Source organism: Podarcis raffonei, chromosome 13 (assembly GCF_027172205.1).
Source record: "Podarcis raffonei isolate rPodRaf1 chromosome 13, rPodRaf1.pri, whole genome shotgun sequence".
NCBI lineage: Eukaryota > Metazoa > Chordata > Lepidosauria > Squamata > Lacertidae > Podarcis > Podarcis raffonei.
This window is the reverse complement of record NC_070614.1, coordinates 32,115,220-32,133,050: the sequence shown is the minus strand read 5'-3', so window position 1 is coordinate 32,133,050 and position 17,831 is coordinate 32,115,220. Positions and strand designations below refer to the sequence as shown.

Sequence of the window (17,831 nt, the reverse complement as noted above, 5' to 3'; positions counted from 1 at the left end):
CACCAAGGCAATTTCATTTTTTTAACAGATCTGGACTTGAACTTGATACACTCTGTTCTTATTTGGCACCGTATTTCTGGGAACTCTTTGGGGCTGAAGAGCAGGCTGTAAATATGTGTGCCATATATAGATAGATAGATAGATATTACAATAAAGAGGGTTCAAATTCCTTTTTGAGAGTTCAAAGAGAAAATTCTTCACGTTGCTGTTTCTCCCATTCCTCAGCTGTCAGTGAAAAGGCATCACCTGATAAAATTCCCCTTTCTATACCCTCCCCCCACAAATTCCCCAGACTGTTAGCAAGCCCCATTCAATTCAATAGGACTTACTTCTCAATTGCTACCCGCCCCCGATACTCTGGGTAGAAGCAAGTTGATAAACAAATATTATTAATTTTCAATTATTTCATTTAATACCAGCGAAGGTAGGATGATGTCATTATTAACCGTGATGTCAGTATTCACTAAGGCCACATGGAAGCAAGAGCTGGTCAACAACTTAGATTACCTGAGCTTCCTATTCTCACTATAATTAATTAATTAATTAATATTAAAAATTGTGTTATCGGGCTCACAACAGCGAGGTCACGAAGTTTATTGTAAGGCCTCCAACGCGCTCATGATAAACGCCACTACCACCTTTCCAGCGACACACAGAGCTTTCCCTTCCCCAAGCGCTTCCCAAAACACGTGGTGCGGGAACAACATGGCGCCCGGCAGCGTCCTCCACAAGAGCCTACAACTCCCGAGATGCTTTGCGTGGCCAATGGTATCGGCGCAAAGGGGTGAGGCTGGCTGCCCTCGCGGGCGGTTAGTGTGAGCGAGTTAAAGGTTGGGTGTCTCGCAGCGCCGGCCGTTGGGAGGGTGGAGCGACAGCCCCTCCCCCCCCAGCCCCGCTGCACCCCTCTTATCCAGCTCCTATTGAGACGAAGTGCGCAGGGAGGAAAAAAAAAAAAGACCGGCCAGGTGAGGAAAAAAAACAAGAGGCAGAGAAAGAAAGGGAGAAAAGATGTCGCGAGGCCGAACGGCAACGAAGGGGGAGGGGCGGCAAAGCTCGGTTCCTTAAAGGGGCAGGTCCGCATTTAAAGGGGAGTGTGCCACGGAGAGGTTTCCTCTGTTTTTTTGTCTGCCGACAGAACAGTGCCTTGTTCTGAGTGGCGAGAGGGTGGAGGAGGCACGCTTTTTAATTACAGGCGCGGGGGTTTGGCCCAAAGGAATCCCCTCCCCCAGCCTACGTAACGTTGGCAATAAAGCGGAGCCCTTAAAGCACTCTGCTCATGGTCAGGAGAGCCATCTGACTCTTTGGCGCAGGTCGGGGAAGTGATGCAGGGTTAATCTCTCCAAAGGCTGGGCTCGGATATTTTGGTCCCCTATCCTTAAACTTTCGACACAAGAACACGAGCGGAATTCAAACACTTTAGCGGCTGCTTGGGGAAATTGTCCCCAATGCAAGTCGTGGAGAATTGCGTGAAACAAGACAGCCTTAAATCCTCTGGAAAAACAACAACACTGAATTGTGTTCTAAATTGCGTGCGCTCTGTTTTCTATGTACTGTAGTCAGCGTTTAATTTGAAAGGTTCAAAATTAAAACTTTTTTGCTATGCAGTCCTTGGAGTGTGGGTTATTGCCAGTGTGGCCCTTGGGCATGCATAATAACCTTGGCCACTGTTATTTCCATGTATAGATCAGGAACTGAAGCTAAGAGATTTTCATGGCATACAGGCTACTTCAACTTTTCACAGCTCATTTGCTCTCCTGATCCTAGTCCAAGCATGACTTCAGGCATCCATGCTTGTTTAAAATTATTTGTGTCTCACCTTTGTCTTCTCAGCAGGGCTCCTGGGTAATTGACAGAAATTAATGACAAGGGTTGATGGTGGGAAATGACCACTAACCAGATTTAAATGCCACTGTTGTGGCTGGTCCAACTGCTGCTGTTCAAAGTTTCCATGGTGACCGTCAAGGAAAATACTGCCCGCCCCCCATACACACAATGTGTACACTGAAGCAGTCAGGGCCAGGTAGCACTAGATGTTTTGGACCCAGGCAAGTGAGGCATCTCCTGGGCATCTGGACAGTCCGCAACTGCTGACTCTTCCTGCTAGCAGAAGGAAGATCCCTGGGGAGTAGGGGGGGGAATGATGATGGGAAGGTGCCTGTTTTCCAGGCTGCGGTCTAGGGATTGGGAACCTGTAACTCTCCAGATGTTGAACTGCAACCCCAGTTATACATGACCATTGGCTATGCTGACTTGGGCTTCTAGGAGGGCCACTGACTCACCTTCCTTGGCTCCAGAGGTTGCTATGTAATGGACTTTTATGAGTTCAACACCAAGTAGGGACCTAACCCATGTGTGTGTTTTGGGCAGGGGGGAGGGGGGAAGTCAGCCTCCTAGGAAGAACATAATGTCATGGTAAAGATCATCCTGAGAAGGAGCAGCTGTTCCATCGTGAGTTGCATTTTCTTCCCTCTCCATTCCTTTTCCCTCTTGTATCATGTCTACTAGATTGTGAGGGTAGGACAAAGGACTGCCATTTTTTAAATACTGGTACAGTACTTAGCAAATTTTAATAATATTATTAATAATAATATTATTAATAATAAAATTACTCTCCTCAAATGCTGCATTCTTTTAGTCAGGGCTGTTCAAACATTCACTTTCAATCATAAACCAAAATGACTTCCTGTACCTGTGAGCATCACTCAATGACCACTGCTTTTTAAAGGTGGCAGGTCCATTTGAGGTGATTTTTACTCTCTCATTTCCAACTAAGGGCCTATGTGTAAGAAACACCCCAGTAATTCCTGGAGTTTGTAAGGTAAGTGCTAGTTTGCTCAGCTAGTTTCCCATTTGAAAGTGAAGCGGTAAAGTTCCTATGCAGATTTTACTGCCTCAAGCACAAATGGAGAGGTGCCACAGCTCAGTGGTAGAGCACATGCTTTACATGCTGACTCTCTCAGCTTCAGTCTTTAAGCATCTTCTGTTTAGTGATGGAAACACTGTGTGGACAGTATCAAGCTAGATGGACCAATAGTATGATTTAGTATAGGAGAGCCTCTATAAATGAGGCTAGGTCTGTCACAGTTACAATAATGGTGTTCTCTCTTTCTCTGCATGTGTTTTTCTAGCAGGTGAACTCTGGTGCAATGGTGGGAGCTCAGCAGCTAGAAATGCAGGCAGCGGCAGTGCCAGCGGTGGCCCCAGCAGGTGGAGGCCCCAGTGGCAGCAGTGGCGACCACCAGTATGAGTGCCTGGAATGTGGCAAGGTATTCAAATGGTCATCACGGCTCATCCACCACCAGAGGACTCACACAGGCGAACGCCCTTACAAGTGCTCAGAGTGCCCCAAGGCCTTCAAGGGGTCCTCAGCCTTACTGTACCACCAGCGCGGACATACGGGGGAGCGACCTTACAAGTGTGACAAGTGCGGCAAGGCATTCAAACGGTCGTCCTTGCTTCAGATCCACCAGAGTGTGCATACTGGCCTGCGTGCCTTCAAGTGCGCTCAGTGTGGCCTGGCCTTTAAGTGGTCCTCACATTACCAGTACCATTTGCGCCAGCACACTGGCGAACGCCCCTACCCTTGCCCGGCGTGTGACAAGGCCTTCAAGAACTCTTCCAGCCTGCGGCGCCACCGCCATACACATACAGGTGAGCGCCCCTATGTCTGCCTCATCTGCAGCAAGGCCTTCACACAGTCCACCAACCTGCGGCAGCATCAGCGGGTGCATACTGGCGAGAGGCCCTACCGATGCCAAGACTGTGGTAAGGCCTTCACCCACTCTTCCAACCTGGCGCTGCACTGCCGATCGGCACACGCTGCCCGCCCCGCCCACACCTGTGTTATCTGTGGCAAGGCCTTTGCATCGGACACCTATCTGCAGCGGCACTTGGAGTCTCATGGGGACATTGCGCCTCCAGCACAGCTCTTCTTGGAGGAGCCAACCACCACTGTGGAGATGCTGTTTCGGTGTAGTGTCTGCCATCTCACCTTCCCCTTGCAGGAGCAGCTGCTGAGCCACCAGGAAGCACACTTGGCCCCAGCAGAGCCACTGCCTCTGCCACCACCACCCCCGCCACTACCAGTGCAGGAGGAGGTGGCGGCTGTAGCATCCCCCACACCCTCCCTAGCTTGCTCTGTGTGCAGTAAGACTTTCAAGAGTGCCGCGGGTTTAGCACGGCACCAACAGAGCCAGCACTCATCCGATCGCACCTACACCTGCATGGTGTGTGAACGCTCCTTCCCGGCACTGGCCAGCCTGTTGGGCCATCAGCGTTCGCATCCCCCGGCTGAACAACGGTTGGAGGAGGCAGAGGTGACATGCCCAGCACAGGCAGAGCCAGTGCCTGCGGCCACAGTGACGCCACCCCCACCCCCTGAGCGCCCCTATGTGTGTGGAGAGTGCGGGAAGTCATTCAAGGGCTCCTCTGGGCTGCGTTACCACCTCCGTGACCACACGGGCGAGCGCCCCTATGCTTGCGGCGAGTGTGGCAAAGCCTTCAAGCGCTCCTCGCTGCTGCGTATCCACCAGCGGGTGCACACGGGCTTGCGTGCCTTCACTTGCTCCACCTGCGGGATGGCATTCAAATGGGCTTCCCATTATCAGTACCATTTGCGGCAGCACACCGGCGAACGCCCCTATGCTTGCCAAGATTGCGGCAAAGCCTTCAAGAACACCTCGTGCCTCCGGCGGCACCAGCAGTTGCACACCGGTGAGCGGCCCTTTGCCTGCCAGACCTGTGGAAAGTCCTTCACGCAAACATCCAACCTCCGGCAACATCAGCGGGTACACACTGGCGAGAGGCCCTATTGTTGCCGGGACTGTGGCAAGGCCTTCACCCACTCCTCCAACCTGGCGCTGCACAGACGTACCCATTCGAGGGAGCGCCCTTTCCAGTGCCCGGTTTGCTCCAAGGCCTTTGTCATGGCCTCTTACTTGCAGCGCCACTTCCGCACCCACAACAGTGCTGAGGCGCCCAGCCGCCCAGCCACCACCTCACCTGCCACCACTCAAGAGGTGCAAATCATGCCTAACTTGCAGGCCACTCTGAATGTGGAGTTAAGTGGCAGCCCAGCCCCTCCTGTCTCGTCAAACACTCAGACTTTCCTGCTTGTGCAAACATCACAGGGCTTGCAACTTATCCCCAGCATACAGCAGCCGCCGCAGCCACCCCCACCCCAAAATTTACCCCCCAAACTTTTCCTGCTGCCTAGTCCCCAGGTGCCCACTACATCCACTGCTCCCACCAGCATTACCCTGTTGCCAGCTGCTCCTACCACCCCAGGCAAATCTGCCTTGGTCCGTCAAGGTAAGGCCAAGAAACCTGCGCTGTTGGCTCCCCCACCACCATCGGTGTCTGGCAACCAGAATATCATTTTGATGCCCAGTGCCACCAGGACCAGCGTGCAGCCCCTCTCAAATGTGCAAATCCAGAGGACGCCAGGGCTACAGACTAGTGGACAGAATGTTATTGTTCTCCAGAGCTTGCCAGAACAGCAACTGGGCACGGTGCAGATCCAAACTGTGCCAGCTGCTCCACCAACAGGCACTATTCAGATTCAAACCTTGCCCCAGCCCCTCCAGAGCTTTCCCACTGCCCAGCCAGGTGGCACTTTGCAAATTCAGACCGTACCTGCTTCACAGCAACCTGGCACAATCCAGATCCAGGCCTTCCCACATCCTCCACAGACTGGCATTGTGCAGATTCAAAGCCTGCCCCTTCCCCAGAATACAGTCCAGATCCAAAGTTTGCCCACCTCCCAATCAGGAGGCACCGTGCAGATCCAGAGCCTGTCTAGTTGTCCACAGACTGGCACAGTGCAGTTTCAAACTCTTCCACCTTCCCAGAAGATGAACACTGTACAATTCCAAGCTGTGCCATCCTCTGAGCAGGTAGGAACCCTACAGCTCCAAACTCTCCAGCCTTCCCAGCAAGTGGGCCCCATTCAGATCCAGACCTTGCCATCCCTGCAGCAAACCAGCCCTCTGCAGATCCACAGCCTCTCCCCCTCCAATCAGCCTTTGACCAGTGTCGAAATCCAGGGTCTCTCGCCTTCCCAGCAGCTGGATGGCACCATTCAGATCCAGGAGCTGGTTTCTTCTCAAGAAGGGGAACAGCTTCAACCTTCAGAGGAGATGACCAGTGTTCAGCTTCAGACTTTGAGCCCACCACAGGAGATGAATGAGGTGGGGACTTCTCTGTCCAGCTCCCATGAGCTCTCTGAGGTGGACCTCCAACCAGGACCTGGTGTGAAGGAGGAAAGCCAGGACCTAATTGTGGTGCAGAACTCTCCAGGGGAGGAGCTTCTGGGGCCAGGCGGGGAGGTGGAGAGCCTGGAAGGGGTGCAAGACATGCACTTTGAAACTTTACAGACTGATGAGGGAGTTCAGAATGTGTTGGTGCTGAGAAGTGCAGGAGGAGAGCAGACCCGGTTGTGCGTGCAGGAGGTGGACAACATCCAGACAGTGCAAGAGCTGCCTGGCCTCCAGCTGCAAGGGCCCGAGGGTAGTGCCGGGACTGGGCAGAACCTCCTGATCATCCGTAGTGCCCAGGGGGAACAGACCCTCCAAGTGCTGGAGAGTGTGCCAACACTGCAGGTGAGCAGCCCAGACAGCACCCAATCTACTGGGGACAGCAACAGCGCCTCCCAAATGGTGCAACTTCTGCCGAGCCCAGTAACTTCGCAAGGCCTGCCCTCCATTCAGATTGTGCAAACGGTACCCAACATGCAGCTTGTCCACACTTTCTGAGGACAACTGTTCCCATCCCTGCGTTGGAGTACCAACTGAGACTCAGTTGTGCTCTCACTAGTGGCTGCTATAATTAATTGTGTTGCCAGATGGGATCGACCTGGGCAACTTCAAGACTCCTGGAGGTGGATCAGCTTAGGTTCCTCAGGACAGTGTCATGAAATGACAGCAGAGAGCTTAGCTCACGCCCATGCCTGCAGGTCCAAAGCATACCCTTGAATCCCTCACTTCCTGCTCACATGGGGATTGCTGTTGCTGCTCGTGTCCTTGCAGTTACAATGACTCCACTACCATGTCCTTCCCCCAAACACTTTTGTCTTGTTTTGCATGTGAGAAAGGGATAGCCAGTCCAGTCCTTGATACAATCCCTAACCCACACATTTCCCCATCCTGTCTGAAATACGTTGTTCCAACAAGAACCAAATGTATGTGCAGTCTGATGGTTGGAAGACTGTGCAGCCAGAATTCCTGGTTTTTTTCTCCACACTGGACAGAAAATATAGTTAGCAGATATCAACTGGACTGCTGGCCTCTCTCCATTTCCCTGCTGTGTTGCAATTTTGGAGCTAAGTGCTGTGGAGCAGTGTGAGCTCTTTTTATGTATTAGAAAATGGGGAAAGTTTGAGTTTTTGGGTTTTCCTTTGATACTGGGTGCTGCAGGAGGCTGCTTTATGAGCTGTCATAAACAGCATCTTTTTCCGGTTAAGCCCCTCTTATCTATTCTCCATTCCAGCCCCTCACCATGTGCAGAACCACATTTCTTCCCAAGTGTACCCCAGTTCCTGGTGCTAACAGACAAGAGGGTCATAGACTCTTGGTCTAGAAGAAAAATAAAAGACTGCTTCAAAGCATTTTTACTCCTTTCTGTGTATTGTGCAGAGGTTGGGTTCACCAATACATGTCATACTTCTTTTGTGCTTTTTAGGTCTGATTGGCATTTCAGTAGCAGATTGCACAGTCCCCAAAGGAAGTCAACTAAGAACATAGGAAGTTGCCTTATACAGAGTAAGACCATTGGTCCATCTAGCTCAGTAATGTATATATCAGGGTTTCCCAAACTTGGATCACCAGCTGTTTTTGGAGTACAGTTCCCATCATCCCTGATCATCAGTCCTAGCTGTAGTCCAAAAACAGCTAGAGACCCAAGTTTGGGAAACCCTGATCTAGATTGAACGGTAACAGCTCTCTAGCATTTCAGGCAAACATCTTTTTCAGCCCTCTCTTGAGATATTGTGGCTTTGAACCTGTGTTCTTCTCCATACAAAGCATGTGATCTACAACTGAGCTGCAGCCCTGCAGCTTTAACAGGCTTGAGAGGTGCAAGATAAAAGGTTCCTGCTTAGAGGAAACTCTTTATGTTTTTCTCAAGCGGCTTCAACATGCTAGATATTGAATTTTAAACTGAAAGGTGCTGGGACTCAAGCCTAAATGGGAACTTAAGCTTAGTGTTGAAAGTCAATGCAAATGAGGTCTCTGTACAAGATTTCTGGAAAATGCAACATGTTTGGTGAATTTCTTGGGGTAGGAGGTTCTGCAGTTTGAGGAATGATTGTGGTTGAGCTGAGAACCAAAGACCAAAGTGGGCAGAGTTGAGACGTGGGATTTCCTGTGGGTTGTTTTTTTTCTTCCTCCAAGAACACTGAGATCCACCAAACTGATGGCTCAGGTTGCTGAGCCAATTATGTGCTGCACACTGTAGCCCTACACTTGAATAACCTGTACAGTGCTACCTCAGGTTACAGATGCTTCAGGTTACAGACTCCGCTAACCCATAAATAGTACCTCAGGTTAAGAACTTTGCTTCAGGATGAGAACAGGAATTGTGCGGCGCAGCAGCAGGAGGAGGCCCCATTAGATAAAGTGGTACCTCAGGTTAAGAACAGTTTCAGGTTAAGAACGGACCTCCAGAACGAATTAAGTTCTTAACCCGAGGTACCACTGTACAGAAAAAGCTGTCCACAAAAGCTAAACAAGTGAAACCTGGCCATGCTCTTTCTATTTATGGTTTGTTAGCAATCTTCCCTCTCAGTGTCTTACTCTATAAATTATATGATGCATTGCATTTTAGTACTTGAGAATTGACCATCTTGGGAGAGCCACTGGTTCCCCACCTCCAGCAGAGAACATGGGGAAGGCACTTTTAAAGGAAAAAAACCTGAAAAGATGAAGAACCAACCCTCAGGGTCAGTGTGGGACAACAGTCCTGTTCCACAGGGGATTTTTTCCCCCACTGTGTTAATCATGTTCTTAAATACAGTGGTACCTTGGTTCTCAAACTTAATCCATTCCAGAAGTCCGTTCCAAAACCAAAGCGTTCTAATACCAAGGCGTTCTTTCCCATAGAAAGTAATGCAAAACGGATTAATCCGTTCCAGACTTTTAAAAACAACCCCTAAAACAGCAATTTAACATGAATTTTACTATCTAATGAGACCATTGATACATAAAATGAAAGCAAAAATCAATGTATTGTAGTATAAAATAGAGATTATTTTAGATGATAAAAATTAAAATTACATTTTTTTCTTACCTGCACTGATGATAGTCATTGTTTGGATGGGGGGCTTTTATCCATTTCTTTAGTCACACAATCAATCAGTAGCTGAACTGAGTTCCATACAGTCACAAAAACAAATTAACCGAAAAAGCTTCGAAAACAAAAACACAAAATAAATAGCAAAAACAAAAGCGCCAAACTTAATCTGTTCTGGAAGTCCGTTCGACTTCCAAAATGTTCCAAAACCAAGGCACAGCTGATTGGTGCAGGCACCCCAGAAACAATAGCCGACAACCGCATCGGATGTTCGGCTTCCAAAAAACGTTTGGAAACTGGAACACATACTTCCTGGTTTTTGGTGTTTGCAAGCCAAGGCATTTGAGAACCAAGGTACCACTGTACTGCATGGCAGGAGGTGAATGGCTCACAGATACGCTTAAGGTGAAGACAGACATAATTGTAATGCTGCCTTAGCCATTTCACACATTGCATTTTTTGCCAATGTGAACTGCTGGTTTTAATGCTTGTTTAACAGGCAAGGAGCTGTTAAAAGGACCTATGCCCCATGTGAATTTGAGTCAGCCACCTTGTGGTGACGTTAAAGAATTTTTTAAAAAGTAACATCCCCATTTTGCAATGATAAACAAAATGGGTTACAAATGGTTTACTGGGTCAATGCCAATGTTACTGTTTTTAAATGCCAGCTTCTAAACCACTCAGAACTATTATGCTTCTTCAGACCAATATCCATTTCCTTTTGACATTGGTCAGCAGCCAGCTAGATGCAAAAAGGAAGCTCACAGGCGGAACAGAATGGCTACAAATCAAATTGGTGCACCTGCTTATCTCCAACAACGATGCTTACTTTCTTAATATTTACATTGAGAAAGCAACATGTCAAAGGTTACTTTCGGGAATTCAATGCTTACAATGTAATGAAATAAATCCCTTTATTTTTGCTGTCTTAACCATGAGCCCCAAACTCAATCCAAACAAACAGTCTGTGCAACTCTTAAAAAAAAAAGTTGAAAAACAAAACCCTTATGGAAAGACACATGCACTTCCAGGTGGCTTCCAACTTCATGTCAGCAGCATAAAATGGGTACATAACGAAAATGATACATTAACAGCCACCAGCTGTTTACATTATGGGCAGCAGGTCGTGTTTTTTTTAACAGTTCCATAGCAGACTGGCAGCAATATGGGAAGGCTTTTCCAGATTTCCCTCTCTACTAGCTGGCTACAGCAATACCCGTTGAATTCCCGCCTGCCACTTCACCATGAAAAAGAAAATGAAAATTAGAAAGTCAGATATTTCCCTAAGTCCTAAGCCATTCAAACTGAACCCACCCCCGCTGCTGCCCGCTCTCTCCCATAAAAGGCAAAACGGGTTTGGGACTCGCAGCGCTTGAAGGCCCCGTTTCGCCCCCCTTAGCAACAGTTGCCAAGAACTGCGTAAGGAGCGAAAGACGCCGAAGAAGCCAGGAGCGCCACGCATGCGCTCATGGAGTGAGGCGCTGGAGCTGCGAAGCTGGGGAGGGTTGACTAAGAAGAGGCTCTTGGGGCGAAGCTGTTTTCCCCTCTCCTCCCCCCCTCCCTCCTGAAAAAGCGGGCGGGGTGGGGAGAGAGAGAGAGAGAGAGATGTAGGAGGCCTCGGAGAATTCCACGCTCCTTTTATGCAGGGGCAAAGGCAGCCGCTTCCTACAGGCTGGGTGAGTCCATTCCGCGCCTAGGGGGTGAGTGGAGAAGGTTTGCGGGCGTTTCTATTTCTGCGGAGGGGTGTGGCCGCAAGGGCTAGAGTGCCGTGCCGGGTCAGTTTACGACGGTGGTGCTGGCGTTTTATTGCGGATCTGCCTTTGCTCTCGGGAGGGGCAGAAGGGGCAGGCCGGAGAAATGTGGGCGTCGCGTTATTTTTGTCCGTTATGTGGCATAAAATAACGGTGGTGCTCCATTGCAAGGGATCCTACCTTGCAAATAGAGTAGGGGGCGCAGGGAGCTAGCTGGGAATCAGAGGGTGCTGGTAAAATGGCTCCCACGACCTTTAATTAAATGGGGGGCGTGCAAGTGTTATTTCATAAAGTATACACGCCCTCGATCTCGTTCCTTTTCAAGACGACCCCAGGAGGCATGTGGTCCCTGTTTAAACAGATGGGAAACTAAGGCCAAAAGATTGCCAGTGAATCTGCTGCTGAACAAGGATATATTCTTCCCAGCTATACCGGTTGTAGTTGCTTTTTTAAGAGTTGCCAGCTTCTTTTCTTACCAAGGCTCCTGTGCATTTAAATTGGAGAATGATTGTTAGGCATTTAACACCATGCCATAAGCAAAATAGTTTTCAACTCTTGCTGGCATTGTAGGAAGTTGCTGCTTCTGTGTTTGTTAGATTGACCCCCCCCCCCAAAGTACCTATTCTCCTTTAGGAAGGGATTAGACTAAGAGTCTTTCTCCTCATCCCCCAATATTATTATTATTGCTGTATTTGTATCCCGCCTTTCCTACACAGAGCTCAAAGTGGTGTGCCTGGTTATCTACCCAGTCTTCATGTAATATTCATAACAACCCTGCGGGGTAAGCTGAGAGACAGTGACAGGCCCAAAGGCACCCAGCAAACATCATAGCTGAGTGGGGACTTGAACCTTGGCCTGTCAGGTCCTGATCCAGTATAACCACTACACAACACTGCCTCTGGTTTCTGTGCTGCTTCAACATAAAAATGCTCCCCAATTACTCAAGAGTGTCCCCAGCCATGGTGGAAGGTTGGGCTCTGACAAATGACCCATTCTAGTTGGAGACACTTTCCTTGTCCATCCCAGCCTCTCATCAAGGACATATCAGACAATAACTGGGCTTTCCCTCTTTGAAGGTGCCATCTGCTGGCTGCCAGCATGCCTACCCTGGAACCTGAGCAACTGACCATCAGAGAAATGAGAGAGGAGGAGACACCAATTGTCTTGGAGCTTCTGAAGGTGAGGTGGGCTTCTGAGAGAGGTGGTGGAGAGCCCAGGCTATATAAGCACTCTCCTTCCTTTCTAAAGACTTATGGAATGTGTCATTTAATAGGAACCTTCTCCTAGAAGTGGGAAAGGCAGTTTGGTGTTCTCCAGATGTTGTGGACTACAACTCCCTTCATCCTTTACCACTGGCAATGCTGATGGGCTGGTGAGAGTTGTAATCCACCAAACTGGAGGACATTGCATTGTCTACTTCGGGGTCAGCAAACTTTTCAGCAGGGGGCTGGTCCACTGTCCCTCAGACCTTGTGGGGGACCAGACTATATTTTTTTGCGGGGAGGGGGGAATGAATTCCTATGCCCCACAAATAACCCAGAGATGCATTTTAAATAAAAGGACACATTCTACTCATGTAAAAACACGCTGATTCCCAGACCATCCACAGGCTGGATTTAGAAGGCGATTGGGCCAGATCTGGCCCCTAGGCTCAGTTTGCCTACCCATGGTCTACTTCATATGTTAGAGCAGTTGCACATTGCAAGGGAACTCTGTGTGTGTGTGCGCGCGCGTGTGTTTTCTAGGAAGCTGTTTCAGTTCGTTTAGGGCAATACTTCCCAAACTTGGGCTGCCAGCTGTTTTGGGACTACAGTTCCCCTCATCCCTGACCACTGGTCCTGCCAGCTAGGGCTCATGGGAGTTGTAGCCCAACAACAGCCAGAGAGCAAAGTTTGGGAAACACTGATTGGGGTAACTGAGAAGCCTAATCACTGTCCCAAATAGGAAGCCTTCTAGAACAGCATCTTCTGCAAAGCGCAGAGCTCCTCAACAGACAACTTGGAATGGGCAGGGATGTTTGAAAACCACTGAACTGGAATTACTGGTTCTGCATGCAACTTTATTTCCTGATTGTGATGCTAGCACTTCTGTTTTCTTGCATTCCTTTTACACTGCAGTACCTGTTGCAAAGGTGGTTTTTTTGATATTTCACGCTAAAATTCATTGACAGCAGTGAGTGTGGTGTGACACAACAACGAAGGTTACTGAACACTGCCACTCCTCCACTACCCTTTCCGCACATGCATGCTTCTGTTCTCCCATGATTCACCCATGAAAACAGTAGGAAAGAACTTTATGCTGGCATACCGCCTCAATTTTTGTCACTTTACACCTACAGTTTTCTGGCTTATTGGGGTTGCAAACAGATTTTTTATGAAAGCAATTAACATGGAAATGAGCACTAAACTTTACTATATTCTGCTAGATTTCCAGAAGCAGCTTTTACATAATGTAAAAGCACAAATATAATGCAGAAATTAGAGAAACAGAATAAACTGCTGTGTGAATGCAGCCCACTCTTCCTGCCACATCCACTCTGATGGGGGTGTTAACTGAGCATATTAAACCTAGAGAGAGAGAAAATTGAGGAGATGTTTGCAGCATAAAAAAAAATTAAAGGGAACTTGGCAAGAAGAGGAGCTACATTTGATGATACTTACCTCTAAGGGTTGGGCAATAAGCAATTGTGTTACTGTGTTATTTGTCCCACAGTTAAACACTAGGAAGAAAATTCCCTCCACACTTAAAGACTGGGAAGAAAATTTCCTAAGGGAAAGAAAGCGTGGTTCAATCCACTGGCTCTATCTCAATTCCAATGCTCTTTTGTCGAGGTTCCTTGTTTCCCACTAGGGCTTGCATTATAGAAAAGCTGGGGTAGAACAACTTTCGTATCTGCAGGACAGTTCTGCTTTCAGTGTGGCTCTTGTCTCTCCAGCCTTTTCTTAGCTCTGTGCAAGTTGCTACAGATGTCATAGAATTCCCCTCGTATGTTTTCAGGTAAAGTGAAGGATAAGCATTTGTTTAGAGATACACAACACATCCCAGGTCCCTCATAGCTGTATATGGTCCTTTACTTCATATCCCTTTCTATTTCTTTCCCCACCAGGATGGATTCAAGGATACAGAGAACCGCCTGATCCTCTATGTGCTGACGCGGCCTCTGGCTTTGCTGCTGATGGCGGTGGTGAGCAGCGGCCTGCGTTTCTTCCTGAACTCGTTTGTGGTGGCTCTCGTGCTGCCGGTCCTGCTCACCGTGGTGGCTCTGAAGCTTCTGCTGTGGCGCTCGCCAGACTTGAGGCACCTGCATGCCTACTACAGCACAGGGCAGCGCGGGCTGTGGGTGGCTGTATATGACGAGGACGACGTGTGTGGCTGTGTGGCTCTGGAGCCCTGCGGCGGGGAACCACGCACGGCGGAGCTCAAGCGCCTGGCTGTGAACCGGTGGTACCGGCGCTCTGGTGTGGGCCGCTCCCTCCTCAGCTTCCTGGAAGCTCACGCTCGCGCCCAGGGCTTCAAATTCTTAGTGGCCCAGGTCTCGGTAGTCACCAAGGCGGCGATTGGGCTCTTTGAGAGCACTGGCTACAACATGAGTGGTGGGCGGCGGTGGCTGGGCTACACCATACAGCAGGAGTTCAGCAAGGAGCTCTAGTTGGTCTGCCTGCCAGTTAGCCACTAGGGAGGGACCCTCCCTAGTCTTAAGGAATCCCTGCCGGCCCCCTAAATGTGGGGAAAGCACCGAGCTCCAGAAGCAAGACTGCAGGGAACAAGTCATCTCTTAAGCCCGCAAACAGGGCAGTTCCTCTCAACAAAAATGGCTTTCTCTGCCTTGAAAATCAGACTCTGTAACCATGAACACAGAGCTAAGCAGGGGAAAGGGTTGTCCATTAAGAGCCTTCTCCCTTGTCTGCCACGTCACTCAGGCTCCCTGTCATTTAGAGATTTCTACCAAAGCCACCCCAGATTATCTGTCCATAGTTTTGAAGAGCGGAAATAACCAATACTTAGTTGTTGACCCCTCCCACCCACCCCATGCCCTGCCTCTGGTCAGACTCTACACCAAACACATTCAAATCTTATACCAGGGTAAACCTCAAATTCTAGGACTTGCATAAATACTGCATATAAAGCAAACCTGGATTTCTATACAGTGCAGTTGCGTGAATGGCATTTTACAGAATATGAGAGGGCAGAGCTCTATGCCAAGGAGCTTTATTTATTTATTTGCTATGTTTTATTTAATAATAATGATAATTTTATTATTTATACCCCATCCATCTGGCTGGGTTGCTGTATAGCCTTGCCCTATTCTACTGTCTTTTTGTGCATTTGGAACTTCATGGGGAGGAATGCTTTTTTGTGTGGGTGGGTGGGTGGTGGTGCATATTTTAGGAATATGCACAGGTGTATGTGGACAACTTTTCTGCTTGCTCCAAATCTCCCCCTCCCTCCCAAGCTGCTTTTCCTTAAAAAAAGAGCTGCTGGGGTTCTGTTACACTCATTTCCATGCAACATGCAGTTTGACGTACAAGATGGCAAATGGCACCTTGTTCTCTGTTGGATTTGTGCAGCTATCAAACTAGGTAGATTCGAGGATGATCCATTCAGGGCTTTATAGGTCAAGGCTGATCCTGTCAACTGTGTCTCTATGCACACATGGGGTTTTTTATGGTATCATTGCAGCTGACAGGGACTTTGCCTCTATGGAGCCTTTCAGCTTCCTCCTGAGTCCCGGGACTTGGGATCTGAAGAGAGAGAACCTCTTCCATGTGGCTTCTGGATCCCAGTTCCTCCAGAGGCTGAAGCAATTGATAAAACTGTGGATTGGTTGTGGGATGGGTGGGAATCACATTTCCAGCTCCCAGCTTCCAATTCAAGTCAGCCTGGGCTTGCAGCATCTCTGTGTGTTCACCCCACTCCCCAAGAGGACACAGCAGACTGGAGACTCTATGATAAGGCGATTCAGGGAAATGTATGATAACACTGTAGATAAATATGTCTTGCTAACGGCCTGTGATTATGAGTGGGAAGAAGTGGCTGGACCCAGGGGTGTAGTTCATAATGCAGAAATGCACCCTGCAGCCCTCTGGAATGAATCCCTGTTGGCGGAGACTGGGTTACCTGGTATTGGATGTAGAGGAGATATTTTGCTTTCATTATAAGTGCTCTCAATATGAGCCATTTCCGTTTCCCCACAGGAGCGACCCCTAAAGAAGGAACAGGGAGCAATGGCTCATTTCTTTTTAACAGGATGGTGAGGATTTCAGCTGGAAACCACCTTCCTTGGAAAAGTTGGGCCATTGGATGAGGGGAAAAAATCTCCACTACCCCCACCCCACCCCATCCCCCACAAATAAAAAGCTTGCCTACCCTAGTGTGTCTAGGGGAACTGTATTTTCCCAGTGGATGAAAACTGGGAAATGGGCTTGAAGTGTGAGGGTGATAAAACATGTCCGCATAGATTAGATCTTTATATGTGGAGAATCCAGAGGCGGAAACTTGTGATACAGAGAGTTGTTTCACCAAAGGTCAAATGGCATATGTGTGTGAATATGTACAGGAACAGGCTTCCCCAGGTTCATGTAATTTAAAACAGGGGTAGATGTTCCTCCATTTAAGAAATGAATGGTGGGTAGGGAGAGGGAGGAATCCAAATGGGTGGTGATTTGGAGAGGGTTTCAAAACACTGGAAAGGAATGACTTTTTGTATGTGTGTATAAATAAATATTCAGATGGTTTTAATTAAATAGTTTTAATGACTTGGGCAGTTCAGTTGCCCTCTGTGTGTAAACCTCATTGGCGGACGAAGGTTAAGATTAGAAATTAATTAAATACACATTTTAAAACAATCTGAATGGCATGGAAATTTGCTGTACTCCTGCTTATCTGTGATGCAGGCTGAAATTTCTGAAGCGTTCAGGGCAGCTTCACATCAGACGTATTACACTAGTGTCGCCTTGCAGCCCTTTGAAAAAATAAGTTTGGTGCCCAGCACCCTTAGATGGAAGGGACAGTCTTTGATCAGGAATCTACTGCAATAAATTTCAAACTGTGTAGGACATAAGCTGTGAATACTTAGTAGTGCGGGGAAAGGTTCACTACACATTCTCAAAAGCACTAGTTGATTGCTTCACATGTTCTAGGGCTGCAGCCTGACTTTGTAAAACATAAGTCCCAGGGACCAGACTAGGCTGAATAAACTGTTGTAAATGTGGTTTGTGTGCACACAATTACCCCAACAAAATATCCTAGCAACTATGCACTTAGCTATATTTTACTGGTCATCCTCCCCAAAGTAGCCTGCCGCTGCTCTAAATTAGTCTGGAATGTTTAGCTGTGCAGTGCTGGATTGCTATGGTTACCAGTTATTGTGCTAGAAACTATGGAACCAACCCAGTAACAGAAATTCTTGTTGGAGCAATGGGTGCATCCCATAAACTAGGAATAGCCACCACTGGGTCCCCAGGCTCGCTCAAAGCCGCAGGGCCTGGGTTCATGTTTCTGCTGGTACCCCCATTGTGATTTTCCCCTGATCTTGACTGTTTCTGTTCCTCTTTTCCTAAATACAAGAAGACCAGCTGCTTCTCTGGGATGGTGGGTGTGACTCATATTTCCTGTGACATGCTTCCCCTGTGGATAGATTTGGCTATTGCTTTGCTGCTGTTGCTGCTGCTATGCTTCCAACCGGCGTCAGTCTACATTTCATCCCTGTGTGGGTGTGAAGATAAGGAAGCTCGGAATATCGTGAAGCGCAGGAACTTCCACAGATCTGTGGGCCTCAAGCAGGGGCCACAGTAC

The 17,831-nt window shown here is 48.4% G+C and overlaps 2 protein-coding genes across 8 annotated transcripts; both read left to right on the top strand.

Moving 5' to 3' along the window:
* Positions 1–774: 774 nt before the first annotated feature.
* On the top strand, positions 775–7,603 carry ZNF628 (zinc finger protein 628). 3 transcript variants are annotated; one of them, XM_053363882.1, is made up of 2 exons: positions 775–965; positions 3,132–7,603. In XM_053363882.1, the coding sequence occupies exon 2, from the start codon at positions 3,147–3,149 to the stop codon at positions 6,750–6,752; it is 3,606 nt and encodes a 1,201-aa protein (XP_053219857.1). In that variant the 5' UTR covers positions 775–965; positions 3,132–3,146; the 3' UTR covers positions 6,753–7,603. The 3 variants fall into 3 exon arrangements, with proteins under 3 accessions (XP_053219857.1, XP_053219858.1, XP_053219856.1); XM_053363883.1 differs by having other exon boundaries at positions 3,129–7,603; XM_053363881.1 differs by lacking the exon at positions 775–965 and adding an exon at positions 2,155–2,448.
* Positions 7,604–10,698: 3,095 nt separating this feature from the next.
* On the top strand, positions 10,699–14,706 carry NAT14 (N-acetyltransferase 14 (putative)). Of its 5 annotated transcripts, none has more exons than XM_053363930.1 (4): positions 10,699–10,961; positions 11,753–11,817; positions 12,113–12,215; positions 14,143–14,706. In XM_053363930.1, exons 1-4 carry the CDS (start codon positions 10,926–10,928, stop codon positions 14,683–14,685), a joined length of 747 nt encoding a protein of 248 aa, XP_053219905.1. In that variant the 5' UTR covers positions 10,699–10,925; the 3' UTR covers positions 14,686–14,706. The 5 variants fall into 5 exon arrangements, with proteins under 5 accessions (XP_053219905.1, XP_053219908.1, XP_053219909.1 ...); XM_053363931.1 differs by lacking the exon at positions 10,699–10,961 and adding an exon at positions 11,157–11,189; XM_053363933.1 differs by lacking the exon at positions 11,753–11,817 and having other exon boundaries at positions 10,711–10,961.
* Positions 14,707–17,831: the final 3,125 nt, after the last annotated feature.